We start from the raw sequence: 18,271 nt of genomic DNA on the forward strand, positions 1-18,271 counted from the left end.
TCCTCTTCCTCCTCTTCCTCCTCTTCCTCCTCTTCCTCCTCTTCCTCCTCTTCCTCCTCTTCCTCCTCTTCCTCCTCTTCCTCCTCTTCCTCCTCCTCTTTTCTCCCTCCTGGGGGTGGTGAGGAGATGGAGGAGAGGGCGAAGGGGTGTTTGGTTTATCTTGGGGGTAGGGGGTAGAGATGCCTTGTTATGTTGTTAGTGATGAGTTGCCTTTTTCCTGCGGCTGGTTTTTTCCCCTCCGTATTATGTGAGTTTTACGACCGTAGGTTTTTTAACGGCGCTCGTCTTTTCCTTTTTTTTTATTGTATGTTCAGTTGCTTGCCTACTGTGATGAAGTTAGGGTTACGTTCCGCGCACGGTCAGTTATGTATGTCTGTGGCTAGATCATCGTTAAATTAATGTCATTTAGTTATATCTAGAGAGTTAGTCTGTTTATCGTGCCTTCATAATCCATATACTCGAACATGTCAAACTCATTATGCGTATGGGTATCTAGCAACGGTTACCAAGAGGAAAGCCGGCCATCTATCGCTTACAGAGATCAGAGGAAATCAGATTGAAAAGAAGAAAATGACGGGAGAGAACGATGGGTATCCCGCTCGGACAATGCCAGCATTGGCCACGATGCAAAACAGCTGCTGAGTGGAATGGGAAGAAGGCCATATCATGTAGACGTGCCGCCGAGTATGGTGAACAAAAGAAAAAGAAATACAAGATTGTTGTGGTGTTAATGGCAACGTTACAGTGTGCCGTCTAGGCTGTCTCTGTGGCAGCCTCCGTGGCCTCGTCAGCCTCCGAGTCTGGCTCTGAGTCTGGTAATTCCGGTAGGTATGAGAGGTCCTGAGAATCACTCGCTCTCAGTAGACCCCGGCCACTTTCTCTGAGGTCGGCTATTTCCTCTGGTGCGAGGACTCGCCCTCCGAGCTGAATGTCATTTACATGCACAGAATACTCAAGGGCTTTCTTGGCTTCCTTTATTAGCTCCTCTGTCCAACCAAGGCAGCGTTTAAGACTCTGGTTCATTTTCTGGCTGTCAGCCAAAAGCTCTTGATGTTTAGCAAGGTCGATGAAAAACTTCTTCTCGTCCTGGGCGCGATGTCGCGCATCATGCTCAGCCAAGGAATCAGGACTAAGAACGCCCTCATCCATCACAGAATCCTCGTCGCTTAACTCGGACATTTCCTCCGGTGACTGGATGGAAGAGTGTTCATGTTCATCACTTTCGTCCGCTTCGACCATGATACCCAAAGAAGCACCGGAAACGGAACGGCTGGAGGGTGCCACGGACAGGCGACCCGCACGGCTGAGACGCCGATATCTTCGCAGCTCCGCATTTTGCTTCCGCATTTCGCGTTCGAGCGTGCGATTAATTGCGAGGAGTGACGAGTTACTGATTTCGAGATCAAGGATCTTGCGCTCCGTGCGGGCACTAATAGCCACATCGTCTTTGGCTTGTCCCGATTCAGACTTGGCTGGGCTCTGTAGCGAAGAATCATGGGTCTCTACAGAGGCTGCGGATCCATTGCTAAAAACTCGTGGTCGGAGTCCTGGAATTGGTTCGGAAGCAACAGCGCTAGCGTCAATTTTAATGTCGGAAGGAGATATTATGATAGGACTTGGCCGCAATGGTTCTCTTGGAGAGGTAGCACCGTGTCCCGAATCGACACTGGATGATTTCATGTGTCTCGGAGCTGGCGTCGTTGGTTTCGGGGAAAAGTGACTCATGGGTGGGCTCGGCATGTGCGAGACTATCTGGGGAGCAAAGTCAAATCGAGTGCCAGACTGAGAGCCAAATTGTGGCCCAGGCTGTGAACTGAGTTGTGAGCCAACCTGCGAGCCGGCCTGAGAACCAACTCCGTCCGACAGTCGGGGAGAAGAGGCATTCAGCCTGGGGGAAGCCAATCGCGGGGATGCCGACGGAGGTTTGGAGCCAACAACAGAGCGAGTTAGGCCGGTCGAGCGTCGTTTGTACACTGGCGCTGTGTTCAGCTCTTCTGACGGGCCCTCTTGGTCTCCATTAGCATATACGAAAGTGGGGTGTGATGGTTTCGCCACTGCCTTCGGTCGGTTATCAACATCTGGATTCGATCGCGCATCGGAAGCGTGGAAAAACCTAGGTGTATTGGAGGGTGCTCCACAGACGGAGCTCGGTCGTGAACGCTGAGGTTCCGTTGTCAAGGTTTTAGCCCTGGTGGTTCTCGGAGGCTCAGCCTTGCCCCCTGACCGTACAGGACTCCGGTCTGTCCGCTTTCCTACTGTTGAGCCACTAGTTGATATGTAAGAAGGCGAGTAGTGTCCATTCGAGGGCGTGTTCGGAGTAGATGTCGGTCCATCACGTCTACTCGTGCGAGTACCGGATCGAGGGGTAACGTTGGCACTGAGGTACACCGACTCGGAATCCGGCTTGGAGACGGAGGCCGGGTGTTCGGAGGGGGTCAATCGTCTGGAAGTGCGGTACCCCCCTGGGTTGGCAAGTTTTGGGGTTAGAGGGGATTTGGTGGATCGGTTGAAAGCTGCACTGAGTGAGGGGGTGAAGGGTTTGGCGACGGGGCCGTTGGTGGTTTGTTTATCGGAGGTCATAGTTACGGGACTCGAGGGGCGGAAAGGAGGGCGACTCATGACATTGCGGTACTCCACGAAGATCTGCAAGCATGGTGGCACCAGCCAGGGAAGAAAAAAGGTATGAGCTGGCTGGGGCACTAACAGAGCAGACGGAGGTTGCGTTATTAGTGAGAGGAGATCATAAAAAACATCGGAGGACCGGGAAACGGGGGGAAGAGGAAGTGGTGAGTTTGGAGGTGATTTTTGTTGTGCCAACACCGCAACAACGGTTCAGATGTCGAAGTGATGCCGAACTAAACCAAATCTAACGACACTAACCCAAACATGTCGCCGAATCAGGTTTAGTGTCGTTTTTCACCGCAAAATGATTCCCTGTTACTCTGGACTACATTCCAAGGGCGGGAAAGCATATCAAAAAGCTGGATTCCCCAGGAACTTGTCAAATTGATAAGAGGGACAATAAGGTGAAACATTCTGGGGAATTCCTCAGGTGCAAAATAGCATTGGAATGCTATCGGAAAAAAAAAAAAAAAAAAAAGGAAAAGAAAAAGATCTATTAGATCTGGACTCGAATATTACATACAGTCTCAGAACCCCCCAACCTCCCTTTCGGCGTCAGTCCACCCTCATGCATGCTGATGCACCGGCCCATCCCGATCAACATCGGCAGATGGCAAAGGCGAGAAAAATCTGCCAAGTTCACCCTTTCCCATTAGCGAGCACAAAAGCTCTAAAGGCATTATTATTTAGCTTTTCTCTTTCCCTCTCTTGCCTTCTCCGTGGCAAGAATTTATATACACATAATATTTGCCCGCTCCACATCAACAAAAATTGCCCATGGTGCGGGATCGGCGGTTAGTGTGTTGGAGGCGAGCCATGCAAGGAGGATATACAACTAGCATGCCAGGTTTCACATGAGATCTATATTCCAAGGTTTTCCTTATCGTGGCCGGCACAATGCCTTACAGGAAACTCCTTTTTCAATCTTAACCATGGCCATTAACGGCACGATGAAAGGTGGAGCCTGACCAATGTGCTCCATAGATAGACGGCTTTCTCCAAGAGATATGGGAAACAAGTTGATTCTTTTTTTTGCCCGGACGGATAAATGAACCTCATAATGTGTCTATTGCCCAGCAAAAGATCATGGCGTTGCTCGGGTTACGTATCTTCGGTCATTGGAAGATAACCGCATCATGTGAAGAACAGTCGCTTTTGGCGCGGGTCAACGGGCTCCTGTGACGTGCTCTTCCTCTTCCGCGGTTTTGGTGGGATAGGCTCAGCATCTTGCGAAGCTCCTTGTATGGCTTCCTTGATGGTTTGTTTTGAGAGACAGAAATCGACATGCTCATTGAATGTTCGGTCATCCGCAACCTGTGGTTTTGAGCAAACTGGGCAATCCCAATACGTAGGCTGTGGTTCAGACGGGGTGGCAGGGTTTTTTTCAGACTGATCAACTGCGTTGGGCTCAGATACTTCCTGGCTGAGCTTCTCAAGGTCGTTCATGTCCTCCTGTATCTCCTGGCGAGCAGCTCTCTCAAATGCTTCTTCCGCACTGATCTCTTGTTCAGCTGCATCTGAACTCGAGTCAACAGTAGGTTTGGAACGTGTGGCCCAACCGAAGAAGTCGATCCCTCCTTTCTTAGTGCTTACCAAATTGGTGCAGCGAAGGCCAAGCAGACGCAATTTCATGTTAGGGATCTCTTTCTCCAGCTTTTCTAGCATTGGGAGGGAGAAAGTATAGAGGTCTTTAGCCAGAAGCACCGCTCTTGGTGGTTGACACTGTCGGGAGAGAACCTCGAATGTGGCCAGCTTCACTTTAAGCACTAACGTGCGACCCTTGAATTCAGTCCGAGTCAAGTCTTTCTCGAGCTCCTGAGCAATCGCCCAGAGCTTTTCTCTGAGAGCTTCCTTACCCCCCATTTCATTGAAAGTGCTCTCAGTGCCGACACTTTTTCGCTCATAGTTTTCCACCGGCTGAATCTTTGTTCTCCCTAACCCAAGGTAGCACTGAGCCAGAAAATGAAATGCCTTCTCACCGAACAGCTTGGACAACAGTGCGCGTTGAGGATAAATATCGCCGCAGGTCTTAATCCCAACTGCGTCCAGCTCACGTTCAAAAACTCGGCCAACACCGTTGACTTTTCGCACGGGGAGATCGTACATGAATTCCATAATAGCGCCTCTATCGTTAGGGACACGGAACTGACCGTTTGGTTTGTTGCGGTTGGATGCGATCTTGGCGATCTTTGCATTAGCTGCGATGCCAGCAGACACCGAGATTTTCGTTTGCTCCAATACCTCCGCTCGCATGCGATTGACAGCATCCTCCGGATCGATTTGGTTTTCGGTGCAATAGGCGGTTATATTTAAGTACGCCTCATCTATACTAGCACTTTCGAAGAGTGGGTCATATTGGGCGAAGATAGCCCGAATTTCCTGTGCCTTGGCACCGTACTTCTGGTGGTTTATAGGGAGGCAGATGAGCTGCGGGCACAGTTTCATGGCTACAAATGAGGCCATCCCACTTCGGCAGCCGAACTTTCGAGCCTCGTAATTACAGGTAGTTAAGACCCCTTTGCCCACAGCAAAAGGGACAGTTTTCAATTCCGGCCGGTCCAGTTCTTCGACTGCAGCAAAGAAAGCATCGCAGTCGACGTGGACGATGTATTGCGACAAGTCCCGACTAAGTTCCAACTCATCTAGAAGCTGATCCGCCCTCCGTAGGTCGTAAGACAAATCTAGATTTTCAAGACGGGTCTTCTCTTTCAAGATGCGCTCAATCTTTTCCGTCAGGATCCGGTCGCGGTTTTGCTCATGATTAAAGAACTTCGATCCTTTAGATGCGTTGTATATAATTTCCGATACCTTGATGTTCACTCAGCGGTCGCTTACGCTATACATGAAGCCAGTGTAGCGCTCACCTTCTGCTGGTCAACCGCATCCTGACCTGCTTTGGTCAACGAGGGACCTAATAATTGATATTTCAATGTCGCATATTCATTGGATACTCCCTTTGAGGTAGATGGCACCTCGTCTGAAGGCGTCTCGCCCCGTGGTTCCATATTTCATACATTGATCCGCCGCGATAATTCATACGAAATCTGGGGGACGCGATCTTTCCCAAGCAGGCAGCATTGAGACGCCTGATCACGTGATCACGTGTTGCGGGTGATGCCTTCACGTGCGTTCGATGTCATCTGCACTCCAACATCAGGAGCATCGCATCAGAGCTCACTGCCCCTCATGTGGATCCTGGATTCTGATGGAGATCTCTTGGATAGTATGTGATGCTCATGCTGCCGAATTGTCAGTTGTCAGCTAACAATTTTCGAGGAAAGCGCGTCTGGTTACGACCAGGGCAGAAGTATCTCTTTGGTCGAATAAGACAAGATGGCGGTAATTTCTCCCTTTCCCCGTGCTCGAATAAATTGTACTAGCTGACCTTTTCTTAGTCCGACATGCCATACAACATAGTTCGATATCACGAAAGCACATGGTGATCGAAGTTTCTCCCGTTAAAGATGGTGATGGGGTACAATGCTCGTTATTGATGATATACTTTCTTTTTGGTCGCTGACTTGCATAGTCACAAATCTACGCGAAGTCGGAAATCACAGTGATCGACCAGAACTCCAAATGTGGAACGGTGGTGGATGGTACCCAAATACGGGGCGAGAGTGTCAATCTGACCGGTGAGGAGCATACAATGAAGTTGGGGAGATACCAACATTTGCTGCGGTGAGTGTGTCCTCAGAAACCATCATACACCGGCTAATGGGGACTTTTTACTAGGATTAAATGGCAGCCTACCGTGCTTACATTTTCCTTCTCGTCTAAGGAGCTCAAAGCGAAAGATCCTCTAGCCCATGTCCGTTCACGTCTCGAAGATCTAGATATTAAAACAATCATCCCATATATCGTTGACAAAACAACACATGTTGTACAGAGCAAACGCAACACAGCAAAAGGCTTACAGGCGCTGGTGAATGGGAAATACATTGTTGCGAACTCATACATCAATGCGCTTGTCTACGCTGCGACACCGAGTGACCTAGAAAACCTAGAGTCATTGTCCCCGTTAGAGGTCGACTTCGACTCTGCATGGCCAGATCCAACTAAGCATCTTCCACCGCCCGGCAAAGAACTTGTCCATAGACCAGCCGAGGCATTCGCACCTATCCCGGATCGCGTTAACCTATTCGAAGGTTATACGTTTGTCTTTGGTGATGCCGCACAATTCGAAAATCTGCATGATCCCATCGCCAATGGGCACGGGAAGGCTTTGCTGTATCATATTGAGAATGGGGTAACTACAGCAGACGAGATCGCACAGTTTATGAGGAATGCAGCCGGTGAAAAAGGTCTAGGGAGTCAAAGAGATGGGCCCGGAGGGGTTGTTCTTGTTCGATTCCGTGCAAAGGGAGGCTACGAAGAGTGGTCAATCGAGCTGAGCAATCAAGTTGCGCTTCAAACCAATCAGCGCGTGATTGAACAGAGTGAATTTCTCGATGCAATTTTAGCAAACGATGCCTCATCCCTCTGCCGCACACTACCATCACCAGAGCCCACATCAAGTCAGGAAGTAAGCGCGACGCCGACATCACAGCCTGCCGTAACACCTGTGGAAAATGTTCAAATCGTCGATTCCCAGGCAGTTGAGGAACATAGTCAACCGACTAAGTCGAAATCAAAAGGCCCGCGCGTGCGCAGCTTTGTCAGTAAAATGAAAACTTTTGATGATGGTTTTGACATTAATGCTATTCCTGCTCATCCTCCGGATGACGAGGATGTTGTTGTGGATTCGTTGCCGGCTATGGATATGGGGTCTTCGTCAGGGCAACAGACACAGCCGCGCACTAATATGCAGGAGGAAGAAGACGTACTCTCTCAACTTCTTCCTGGAGCTAATGCGATGAAACGTCGTCGCGCTGAGACGGTCCAAAGAACCATGGATGATTCAACACCCCGCCTCAAGGAGGAAGTGCACCGACCCAAACGTCAGAAGTTAGACGTGCTCGAGGCTGCTCGGCAACATCGAGAGGCAGAAGAGGATGCCCAACGTCAACGCCGAGAGGAAGAAGAAGCTGAGCTCCAGAACTCTCTTAGAGATATTGAAAATTTAAAAGGACTCGCTATTGTGGAAGAGATGGAGATGCCGGTCCGAAAGATTGCGGATGAGGACAGCCGGTGGGATGAGCGATGGAATGGACGGAAGAATTTCAAAAAGTTCCGCAAAAAAGGCGATCGGAACCGATCTCGCCATAGGATACAAACAGTTATTGTCCCGCTGGAAGAAGTGACACGCAAGGCCTTTGGCATCGGCGAGCACTACTGGGTTAGCAGTAGCAAATCTGCTGACAATACTCAGACGGAAAATCGCCGGGAACCTTCTGCAATCGAGCAAGACACTGGAGAATCGCGGTCTCAATCTCTTGCTCGGACAGAGTCGGAGCCAACCGCCCCTCGAAGCCAGAAACGGTCTCGAGAGGAGCGCGACTCTGACAGTGATGATGAACTTCGTTTTCGCTTCCGCCGCAAGAGGTAAGGGTAAGTTATTCGTGGCCGCAACACCAGCCGTGATGGAGCCCCCGCACCGTAATACGGTCGAACATACCCAGTTTCGCTCATACCTTCTCAATCAGTCGCCGCTATTTCCTTGTACTATTGACCACAGTAGTTGTGGGATTATCTCCCCTTGGTGTTTTCCAGTTTCCGTGTGTAACTTCGGAAGCGTATCTCTCAGTCAAACATCATTGCTAATGTCTTGCGGCGATCCTGGGTCTTTCCCTTTTGTTTTCTTGTCTGCGTTCTCGGAGGAATACGAATCAGAAAGGATACCCTATGTCGCGAAGCTGGGTCACATTCTAAGCAGCTTTCTCCAAGCACGCGATAGGTTGCAGCAAGTATCAATAATTTGGAAACATTCCTATATTTAGCCTACCTGGTCAAGAGTAACTGCCCAGCGCAGAAAAAGCTTGACTTTCAGCGATGCTACCATCTTTCTTCTGTACACCAAGAGACCTGACAGTCATCCTCCTGCCTAATTTGCCGCGTCGTCGGCGACTCTCTGCCATCTCCTCCAACCTCAGCACCATCCCAACAGCTTTGTGGTCTTCGGTGAGTTTGGGGTGTCGCTTTGCAAAATACCGTGCATATTTGAACAGTGACCAATAACAACTGGCAACGTTTGTAAGAGTGATGAAGATCTTGTAAGGCATCTGCAATGCGTCAGGATTGATGTGTGCGAAGTCCGGTGCAGCAGGGAACATTGTATGACCTACATAGTACCAGAGAACAACGTTCCAACCGACCCGTTCGTCCTTCTGACGCAGATGAATCGCGTTGAAGATGATGACATTGATCAAGTACAAAGCCAGAGTTGCACCCAAGATGGCAACACAGAACACGGGACGGACAATGAACGCAATGGGAAATATGAACGGAGTGAACACATACAGCAGGGTCTCATAGACCTGCTCAACACTCTAGGTTAGCCACTGGAATATGCAGGACCTTGCTTCATGAGCAGGTAGCTACATACCTCCTGAATAACGAAGAGCTTCGCGCCGAATTCCCACTTACCCAACCTCCAAGACCCAACAAGGTACAATAGATTATACCATATCCCATTTGCCACAAAGAAATTCCACCGCAGAAATCTCTGCTTGAAAACGGTTGTTTCGCCGAAGCCGCCTCTTCTTGAGCCCCGATCAACGAAGAAGAGAGCAGCCGGTGTTGTAGTCTCGACAAAGACAGCACTGCATATTTGAATCCTTCCTCCAAGCCGCCGGCAACTGTTTCCCATGAACCAATCCTCACTAATGGAGAAACCTGGATGGTGCTGGAGAGTCTCCTTCAAGAACGCTCGTTCCCATAAGGATATAGCTCCATGGGGAAAGGTCGCGCTGCCAATGCGTCCGGCGAAACTGCGCTGTAGGCCAGCTAATTTGTATTCGAGGTCCTGTGCCTGTTGACAATATGAGCCCAGTCGAGAGTTGGAGCCAACGGATTTGATTGTGTACCCAATGCAGCGGACTTGCTGGTTTAACCGAGAAACGGCCACAGGGAAATGCGGGGGTAGGATGCAATCATCATCGATGAGCAGGACGTGGCGAAAGGATTTGACTGCATGACAGCCGATGAAAATCGCAACTATTTTGGAGCCAACGGGACACCAGATATGATTGACGCCGTGGACTCGGCATACCTCCTCGGTATCGTCTATAGGAGTGGGCGAGTCACCATTGGCGATCACATAGATCTGTGACGCTGGAAATATTTTCAACGCAGCCTCGAGAGTCCGACCAATGATGGGGCCAGCCCTATAGCATGGGATCAGAAGAGCAGTGTTTGGCGCAGTTGGACCAATACGGCGTTGTTGGTAATAATCTGGCCCTGGGAAGTCATTCTCAAAGGTGATAAGAAGCGGCGCAAACGAATAGCTGTGATGAGAAACCTTCATGAGCCGCGCGACCACAATACTGTATTCGAGGAATCCCGCTGTCTTTCCAAGAGAGGGGCAACTTACAATATAAGCAGAAAAATAAAGATCGCCCAGCCACCGGAGAATACAAACTTATGTTGCATCACCCAATAGAGCCAGTATACAGCACCTTTCCACAAGGGCAATCCGACCAGAACGAAGTATACAAAAACAACACCGATGGTATATGCCACATATTCGATCAACAGCCGGATCCAATACTTGCGTTGGTGTTTAATTTTGACGAGGTTTGCCCTGTTGTACACGCTCCTCACGCTGTCACCCAGTGTCATTCTAGTGACATTGCCCGGTCGCGGTATGGGCAAAGGCGACCGGCTGTTTTGTCCTATCAGTGGCTCTCGTACACTGCTGTCTGAAAAGGGATCATGTTCCAGAAACTGCGGAGGATTTATTGAATCACTCGAGTTGAGGTTAAGACTAGAAGTTATACCCCGAACATGTGGAGGAACACTTGGACCTTGGTCCTGATGCAACTGCTTCCTTCCCTCCTCCAAAGCCGATGAATAACTTGCTGCGCGCTGTGGAGCTTCCCGTTTGTCCGATACCTTAGTTGCCCAACTTATTGTACGCTGGTTTCTCTTCTGAATGTGAATCTCCTCAGCTTGGCTGCTAGGATGGTAACAAGGAGAAGTGGCCCTATGGGTCCCTTCAGCCGTGTCCTCCCTTCTTGATACTGCATTTAGAAGAGATTGCGGAACGAAAATATCTTCCACAATTGGGTCGTCATCAAGTGAAGACATATTGCGAGTACTGCATTTGATCGAGACTGAGAAGTCGCATTTTGCAGTACAAATATAACCTGTGCTTGAATATATGGGGCCAACAATACTGGTTGGGTTCACCCATCGCTCGTGCTCGCTTGTGCGCTTCATGAATTTAGGTTCCAATTTAGGTTCTTATCGATTTTTACTGCAACGCAGCTAAGGCACAGCCTTCTCACCGTCACCCTCACATGCAGGTGGTACAAGCATACCTAGATTAGCTAATCGGCAGCCCCAAACTAATAACAATGGAGTGATCGAGTGTTGTGGAAAGATTACATGCAGTGGTCACTCTCATTAGCTGGACACGATTCCCGGAATATGTTCGCGACACGGACCTTTCAGATTCTACAGGAGCAATAAGTTCATTGCACACTCGTTCATGCATAATATGAGCTAGGAAAGATCTGCATTCTTAGCCTCAGTAAATCGTGGGTTGGCAAGGTCATTTTCACGGATATACAACGGTAATGAAAGCAAAACCTGGAAATTGTACGGTAGCATACCGCAGCAAATATGTTGCTGGCGCTTAGGCCTTCCTTCTTACTCGGGCTAGCCTTTTCGAGGAGAAAATGACATTAGTATCTGCTCTCACGCTGCGCTTTCTATCGACAGCCCCGGGATCCGTCTGAGGCTGCAATGGCGATCTCAGTACTTTGTTGCCTGCCGGGGAAAGGGAGAGACACGAACACAGTCGTGGACTAAAGTGAGTGGGGCCGTCCGCAGCACTGGGGGAGAAGGTCGTCGGGTTCGGGGATTTCTTCCCTGAGACATGATTGAATCCTTAGCCCCCCTTCCTCAACAGTGGTCTCTTACCCGATTTGCACATAGCATCTTGAGATTCTCCGCCGTGGTATCTTGTCCAACTCTCTATAATGAGGGAAATTTGTGCAGCACAAATCGCAAATGCTACTGCGATTCCATGTGTGGTGTAACATACATGCATGACTCGACGCGTCTCAGAGATAAATCATGCGTGCCAGGCGCATCTTAAATCCGAGCTGCCCATGAATCAGCCACAGCGGGACGACTGAAGTATACGCAAGCAATGTGGCGAGTGAAACTTCGCTTAAGCATATGTAAACGCTAGTCAATCCTACATAACGGTTTTCTGGGTGGTAAAAGCCACAAATTGAACTTTAGATGAGATTGAGTTTCCTGATATCGCCACCAGCCGAGAGTTTGTATGAACTTTCAACAGCAAAAAGCCCTGGACGAAATCGAACGCGGACACGAGACGTCCAATCAGCTTCCCGTAGTAAGGATTGCCCAATCTCCTCATTCTCCTCCATGCACGCTACCTCAGCCCTTCAGGCAGCCCCAGCGGCTGCAAGATATCTTTTGCATGACAGTTGCACAGGCAACTCCATGGTCTAAACTTCTGCACGCAATATGATGTCAACCACTTGGGTGCAATCTACATTCAGTCCAGATACCACGAAACACGGCCTCGATTTCCCTACATCACCATTGAAATTGTATTCAAAAGCCGCCAGAACATCAAGGATACGATGATCGATGAGCGCAAGTGTCAGTTGTCTTTCTTAGCCAGTGTGCTCCACAAATTGATCGATTCGGCCGCGTTTCTCTGAGATATGCGTTCCACTTGGCTTCGTAGTTCTCTCGGTGCTCCCAGCATGGTGACGGCATGACAAGCATGCCAATTCCAAACCATGTTCCTGACTCTTTTTCTTTCGGTGCATGTCTTACAGACCTGTGAGGCTTTGTTTACTGAGGGTAGGTGGCTCATTGATTCGTACATTCCAGAGACCATCCGTTCCTTGTTTACGTGCTTCCTCCTTCTCTTCTAAGCGAAGCCCACATCGTAGAGAGGACAACGAAATACGATCCACAGAAGGGATTGGTTGATCGATTGTTTTTTTCCCAACAGTCATCCCATCATAGGGAATAAATAAGTCGCCACATAAGGTGGGGTCCCGAGCTCATGCGCGAGGGTTCTATATCCTGACAATGGGGCCCAGTCAGTAATGCACCGTAGCACAGGTTGAAGTACGAAGTAACTTTGTTAAATTCTTAGTGCGTATGTGGAAAAGAACTCCGGGTATGGGGAACCTTATGCCTGTACCTATCAGATTCAAGTAGAATGCCCGAGCCGAAAGAAGAAAATGTCGCTAGGGCTGCGCTTAATTTGATTTACTTTAGCCTTTTGTAGATTGAGTTTTGTTAGTGTTAAACTTATCTTATAAGCGATCATTGATGTTTATTTCTGTAAATGTTTGTTTATTTTTATCATAGGTAGAGACTGGCTGTGGATTTCCTAAGCGCCGGTCACATTATTGTCATCTTGACCGGCGCCTACATGGCAAGGGAGCAGAAGGAGTCCTAAGACATCCCATGAATGACAATGTTCCCAAACTTCCAGTTCGGTTTGTCCAGTGCCCTAGCTAGGGTTGTTGTTTACACCCTGTTATCGATTGGTTGGTGGTGTAAAGTAAGGGGAATGTGGGATTAAGGAGGGAGCCTGTTGGGGCCTCGAGTCCCCCACCCCCAATCTTCCTGATATCCTTTTCCTTGAGTGAGGGGGTTTTAATTCTACTAGAATAATTGACTCTTTTGATCTGATATGAACCACTACGTATTGACTATGAGCGACTTTTATGTATACCTTACCAAGCCCTTGTTTCCTGCAAGGTGTCTCAGCTCTCACTATTGTAGCTGGGCAGTTCAACAATATATGAACACCCTAAAGCAGCCATATCGTCAAGGTCTTTGTTTAGCGACAGTCGTATAACAGAGATGGCGTAATGTCTCAAAGGGATATATATACTGGCTCTCTCCGTCTGCGTCCGGCAAGAGGAAAGAGAAAACTATTTTCTTAGCTACAATTTCGAGAATAGCGTAGTGTGCAGGTAGCTAGAATCAATCTTAAGTTGTAATTAAGTACGCTACACGCAACACAGTCTCGCATCTTGTCTGTCCAAAAATGCCCAAATGGGTGCGCCTCATCTATCTCCATCAACATGCATATTTCACGAATCATCGCTCTTCTCGGGACCACTGGACTGGGTAACCGACGGGCCGTCCATGGCAAGATCTAATATTCGCGAGCAAGATGAAAATAAGGTGATATGCAAAGGAAGGGGTTTAATGCATTCCGTAGTGCAGACTTTCCTTGCTCGTTAACATCATGGGACTTTCGCACACACCACACCAAGTCTAGTTAATGGTAGGCAAAAAAACTAAGTAAAGCAATAGAAATGAAAAATGAATAGAAAAAAGATAATTCCGATGCGGGGAATCGAACCCCGAGCTGCTGTGTGAGAGACAGCGATGTTAGCCATTACACCACATCGGATGATTGTTGAATAAGGGAGGTTTTTTTTGCATAATAAATTAAGATATATGGTAGACCAGTTAGGGCTTTCCGGGTGTCATATCCGAAAAGGAGAACGAGTCATTGATTCCGTCGCGTGACCTTTGCCGAGACCCGATACAGTTTAGTGTTAACTCTTGTCCATTCTTGCCCAAGGTTGGCAAAAGCTTTTAGTACTCTTGGTCTCTCTCTTACGGAGTTTATGCATGGGATCCTATACATTACTCGGCTTATACCCTGCTCCATGCATATACGCCTATCGCCGCGGGTATTGGATTCTGGGGTAAACAGAATCCCATGGATGAGTTCTTCATCCCTTTTAATACACCGGTGTACGGTGTAGTCGAGCTTTTAAAGCACCGAGATCAACGGCATCTCGGCAAGGTTCCGACCTACAGTGGGGTTAAGCGCTCTCCCCCGGCATCGGGTTGACGTCCACTCAACAAAATCCCGGATAAGCGATCCCGGGATATTCGCTTACCAAGGAAATCTTTCTCAACTTTTGGGCTGCGCTCTCGCCCCCGCCAAGCCGAAGCTACCCCTGTAAAATGCTCTAAGCGGTGAAGATGGGTGGTTCACCGGGAAAGCCCTCACCATGGTGGATGAATGAATTAGGGACTCTAGCTCGGAATAGTCGCGTCCAATGCTGTGACGGCCGACCTCCCACACTGACGACGACTTCGTCTAAGGCCACCTATTGGGAAAAATTGTGGGAAAATGTGGATCAGCTAGAAGGTCACACGTCGCTTCTATGTAGAGAATATAAGCTTGATCGCTGCGGTTGAACATTTCTTCGCGGCTAAGAGGCAAAACAGTCTGGGGAAAACGCTTCCCCGGCCCACGTTCCCACTCACCGGGGACCGTGGCAAAGCAAATTTTTGCAGAGAGAAAGCGTCCATCGTAGTTCTCGACGTATCGCAGCTCTTTGATGCAACCCCATGGCGCCCCAGTCTGGGGCGGACCTTGACGGAACTTGTGGAGATAGTTCGAATGAAGAGTCCATCCACATCTATTTAGTTTTTAAGATGCTCTCCAGGCCCGAAACCCAGGTCTCACTTTTGTTGTGCTCAAAACCACCTCCCTCTTGTTCATCCTAGGTCGCCCTGTGTCGAAGAATCTTCTCTGTCACCTCCTTTACTTCATTTGATTCTTCGACCCTCTGTCCATCGCGATGGGCATTCTTAACGTCGTTGAGGATCGTCCTACTCCTAAGAATGTCTACAACTGGCGAGTGTACTTGCTCGCAGCCATTGCATCATGTGGTTCCAATATGATTGGTTATACGAGTGCCTTTATTGGTACAACCATCACACTGGACTCCTTTAAAGAGGAATTTGGCTTGGACAAAATGTCATCTGCGCAAGTGGACTTAATCAGCGAGAATATTGTCTCGCTGTTCATTGCCGGTGCCTTCTTTGGGGCCCTCTTTACCTACCCTGTTGGCCATTTCCTCGGACGCAAATGGAGCTTGGTGATCGCTTCAGCCATCTTCACGTTAGGAGCCGGTCTCCAGCTGGGTGCCAACCACTCCCGCGGACTTGGAATCATGTATGCTGGACGTGTCCTGAATGGACTCGGTACCGGTGTCGCCTCGAACATCGTCCCAATCTATCTCTCGGAACTGGCACCTCCGGCCATCCGTGGGCGACTTGTCGGTCTCTATGAACTTGGCTGGCAGATTGGTGGTATGGTGGGATTTTGGATCAACGTAAGTAGTCTTTACGCTTTTTCATTGGCACTCTGCCTCTTACTCCTTTCCTCTTTTTGCTCGGAGCCATGTACACAATGCTAACTTTAACCCGGCTTAGTACGGTGTCCAAAAAAACATGGAACCTGGCCATACTCAATGGTTAATCCCATTTGCCGTTCAGCTGATCCCGTCTGGGCTGCTTTTTGCTGGTGCCTTATGGACAAAGGAATCCCCTCGGTGGCTCTTCCTCAAGGACCGCCGACAGGAGGCAATGGCAAATCTCTGCTGGATTCGTCAGTTGAGCGAGACCGATATTTATATCACTGAAGAGGTGGCAGCTATCGACCAAGCGCTTGAAGAGCAGGCAGCCACCATTGGTATTGGATTCTGGAAGCCATTCCAGTCCGTTGGCACACGCCCAAAGATCTTGTGGCGTCTTTTCCTGGGCTGCATGTTATTCTTCTGGCAGAATGGATCCGGCATTAACGCGATCAACTATTACAGTCCAACCATCTTCAAAAGTATCGGTGTCAATAGCAATACGATCGGAATAACCACGGGTTTGTTTGGTGTGGTGAAAGCCGTTATGACATTCGTGTGGCTTCTGTTCCTGGTTGACCAGTTGGGAAGACGGAAGCTTCTCCTGATCGGTGCAATTATGGGTTCCATCTGTATGTGGGTTATCGGTGCTTACATCTATGTTGTCGAGCCTGAGCAACATCCCACCGACCACTTGAACGGTGGTGGTATTGCAGCCATCTTCTTCTTCTACCTGTGGACAGCGATCTACACGCCTACATGGAACGGCACACCCTGGGTTATCAACTCGGTAGGTTTCTTCCCCCTGGCCCACTTGTCTATAAGGACCGTCACTGATAAACAATAACTAGGAATTCTTCGATCCCAACATCCGTTCCCTGGCCCAGGCCGCAACCACCGCCAGCAATTGGCTGTTCAACTTCCTTGTTTCCCGCTTTACGGAGCAAATGTTCGCCGCGATGGGCTATGGAGTGTACTTCTTCTTCGCTTCCTTATCTTTCCTCGCCTTCTTCTTCGCCTTCTTCCTCATTCCCGAGACCAGCGGTATCCCGCTAGAAGTTGTGGACCGCCTCTTCGAGGTTAAGCCGGTGTGGCGGGCCAATGAGAAGGTCAAGGCTCAGATGAAGGAGGAGGAAGAGCGATTCCGCTTCGAGATCAAGGAGGGAAACTTTGATAAGAGCGAAGAGGAACATGTGGAGGATGGTAATGAGACGAGATCATAGATTTCATGATAGACTGCCTATTAGACTTGTATATAGAACTTGCGTTAGTGTCCTGATTTATTTAGGAACTTGTATATTTGCTGTTATCTTTTTTTTCTCATGTTTTGGCAGTGCTGTGGTTCAATAGAATTGCTAGCTTTAGCGGTCATTTCAACTCATTTGTTACGGAAATAGAGAAGAACATTGAGGCCCTCCATATACAAACATCCACGCCCGGTACGAGGGATTGATCAATTATCTAGAAGAATATACGCAAACGTTATCTCAAATACACGACTCGAGTGGTTCAATCATCTCAATAAGGACTAGTACAAGATGATGTCCTAGTTTGGATCGTATGGGGAACAGATATATATCTTTGTGGGTCCTCATACTTAAAGCATCTCGATTCTTGAAGAAGCTTATTTGTTCGGCGAGGGAGGGTAATTCGAACCTCTAATTTACGCCCCTTATTCTATAAAAAGAGAATTGATTTCTGATATTTAATATCTTTCTTCTTCTAAGAAAGAAGAAAAAAAATTTCGTATTCAATCCTGGCTTCAGCTCGGTGAGGGATGTAAATAACAGTGAATAATATGAAGCCCTTGATTGCTTCATCGGGCATGGATCGAAATTTGCAGCGGAGAGGAAGTTTATTATTAAGAAAGATTACGATTACGATACACTTCGATAGATACAGAATCACCAGGTCAGTCAGCTGGACTGACGCTCTCATTGGATGACGAGGATCGTCCTGGAAATCAGCCTCGTTAAACCCAAAATATGAGCAGTCCACCGATAAAGAGTAGAGCCGACTGGGATATGAACGCAAATTGGTACGAAACAGGGAAATCCCGCTCATAGCATTCTACATCGTATCTACTAGTAGTTTCTGCTATCAACATGGCATGATCGTCATGAAACTGGAATAACATCCGATTAGTCCCTTTTCTTTTTGACTGGTGGTTTTTTGACAAACCTTAAGTGGTATTGGCAGTATCACAATACGGTAACTTTTAAAACTTCCGTCTGTCTCAATAATTGTCCACCTGAACAGATGAAAAACCAAAAGAAGTAAAAAAACCTGGAAAGGAAAAGAAAAAAAAAAAAAAAAAAAAAAGCAACTAGAAGTTAAATTGCGTTGCCAATAAATTTACATCGAATCCCCTGTGGTTT

The 18,271-nt window shown here is 48.4% G+C and overlaps 6 protein-coding genes and 1 non-coding gene across 7 annotated transcripts in view; 3 read left to right on the top strand and 4 right to left on the bottom strand.

The window, feature by feature from the left end:
• The window catches only part of BDV27DRAFT_165686 (uncharacterized protein), a gene marked incomplete at its 3' end in the record, with an annotated part of 1,531 nt that extends 1,148 nt beyond the window's left edge, over positions 1-383 (top strand). The window contains exon 2 of the mRNA XM_032073995.1: positions 341-383. Within this exon, the coding sequence (XP_031926218.1) occupies positions 341-383 (43 nt within the window). The remainder of the gene's footprint in view (positions 1-340) is intronic.
• Positions 384-421: 38 nt separating this feature from the next.
• BDV27DRAFT_130414 (uncharacterized protein) lies at positions 422-2,790 on the bottom strand. The gene has a single exon (XM_032067407.1). It carries the CDS (start codon positions 2,617-2,619, stop codon positions 754-756), a length of 1,866 nt encoding a protein of 621 aa, XP_031926219.1. The 5' UTR covers positions 2,620-2,790; the 3' UTR covers positions 422-753.
• A 798-nt stretch (positions 2,791-3,588) lies between these two features.
• On the bottom strand, positions 3,589-5,819 carry BDV27DRAFT_11135 (Y-family DNA polymerase). The gene is made up of 2 exons (XM_032064538.1): positions 5,487-5,819; positions 3,589-5,430 (listed from the first exon to the last, which is right to left on the bottom strand). Exons 1-2 carry the CDS (start codon positions 5,625-5,627, stop codon positions 3,757-3,759), a joined length of 1,815 nt encoding a protein of 604 aa, XP_031926220.1. The 5' UTR covers positions 5,628-5,819; the 3' UTR covers positions 3,589-3,756.
• BDV27DRAFT_11127 (DNA damage response protein RcaA) lies at positions 5,412-8,310 on the top strand. Its single transcript, XM_032064534.1, has 5 exons — positions 5,412-5,845; positions 5,899-5,961; positions 6,018-6,097; positions 6,152-6,303; positions 6,358-8,310. Exons 1-5 carry the CDS (start codon positions 5,737-5,739, stop codon positions 8,108-8,110), a joined length of 2,157 nt encoding a protein of 718 aa, XP_031926221.1. The 5' UTR covers positions 5,412-5,736; the 3' UTR covers positions 8,111-8,310.
• Positions 8,311-8,605: 295 nt separating this feature from the next.
• BDV27DRAFT_146382 (glycosyltransferase family 2 protein) lies at positions 8,606-10,809 on the bottom strand (the record flags this gene model as incomplete). Its single annotated transcript, XM_032070574.1, has 5 exons — positions 8,606-8,628; positions 8,843-9,048; positions 9,107-9,124; positions 9,162-10,007; positions 10,094-10,809. 5 exons carry the CDS (start codon positions 10,807-10,809, stop codon positions 8,606-8,608), a joined length of 1,809 nt encoding a protein of 602 aa, XP_031926222.1.
• A 3,265-nt stretch (positions 10,810-14,074) lies between these two features.
• Positions 14,075-14,146, bottom strand: BDV27DRAFT_t133. The gene has a single exon. It is a non-coding gene; the product is annotated as a tRNA-Glu (tRNA).
• Positions 14,147-15,335: 1,189 nt separating this feature from the next.
• BDV27DRAFT_165690 (sugar porter family MFS transporter) lies at positions 15,336-17,116 on the top strand (the record flags this gene model as incomplete). Its single annotated transcript, XM_032073996.1, has 3 exons — positions 15,336-15,872; positions 15,973-16,683; positions 16,745-17,116. The coding sequence occupies 3 exons, from the start codon at positions 15,336-15,338 to the stop codon at positions 17,114-17,116; spliced, it is 1,620 nt and encodes a 539-aa protein (XP_031926223.1).
• Between the last annotated feature and the right edge of the window lie 1,155 nt (positions 17,117-18,271).

The sequence above is a fragment of the Aspergillus caelatus genome, assembly GCF_009193585.1.
Source record: "Aspergillus caelatus strain CBS 763.97 unplaced genomic scaffold BDV27scaffold_122, whole genome shotgun sequence".
Lineage (NCBI taxonomy): Eukaryota > Fungi > Ascomycota > Eurotiomycetes > Eurotiales > Aspergillaceae > Aspergillus > Aspergillus caelatus.

What these genes read in the sequence shown, in the direction of transcription:
- BDV27DRAFT_11135 (XM_032064538.1), bottom strand. Translation starts at nt 5,627, where the DNA reads ATGGAACCACGGGGCGAGACGCCTTCAGACGAGGTGCCATCTACCTCA. An exon ending in ATGCGGTTGACCAGCAGAAG is followed by an intron (nt 5,431 to 5,486) that starts GTGAGCGCTACA and finishes GTGAACATCAAG; the next exon opens with GTATCGGAAATTATATACAA.
- BDV27DRAFT_130414 (XM_032067407.1), bottom strand. Translation starts at nt 2,619, where the DNA reads ATGAGTCGCCCTCCTTTCCGCCCCTCGAGTCCCGTAACTATGACCTCC.
- BDV27DRAFT_11127 (XM_032064534.1), top strand. Translation starts at nt 5,737, where the DNA reads ATGCCTTCACGTGCGTTCGATGTCATCTGCACTCCAACATCAGGAGCA. An exon ending in CCGTTAAAGATGGTGATGGG is followed by an intron (nt 6,098 to 6,151) that starts GTACAATGCTCG and finishes TGACTTGCATAG; the next exon opens with TCACAAATCTACGCGAAGTC. An exon ending in AGATACCAACATTTGCTGCG is followed by an intron (nt 6,304 to 6,357) that starts GTGAGTGTGTCC and finishes ACTTTTTACTAG; the next exon opens with GATTAAATGGCAGCCTACCG.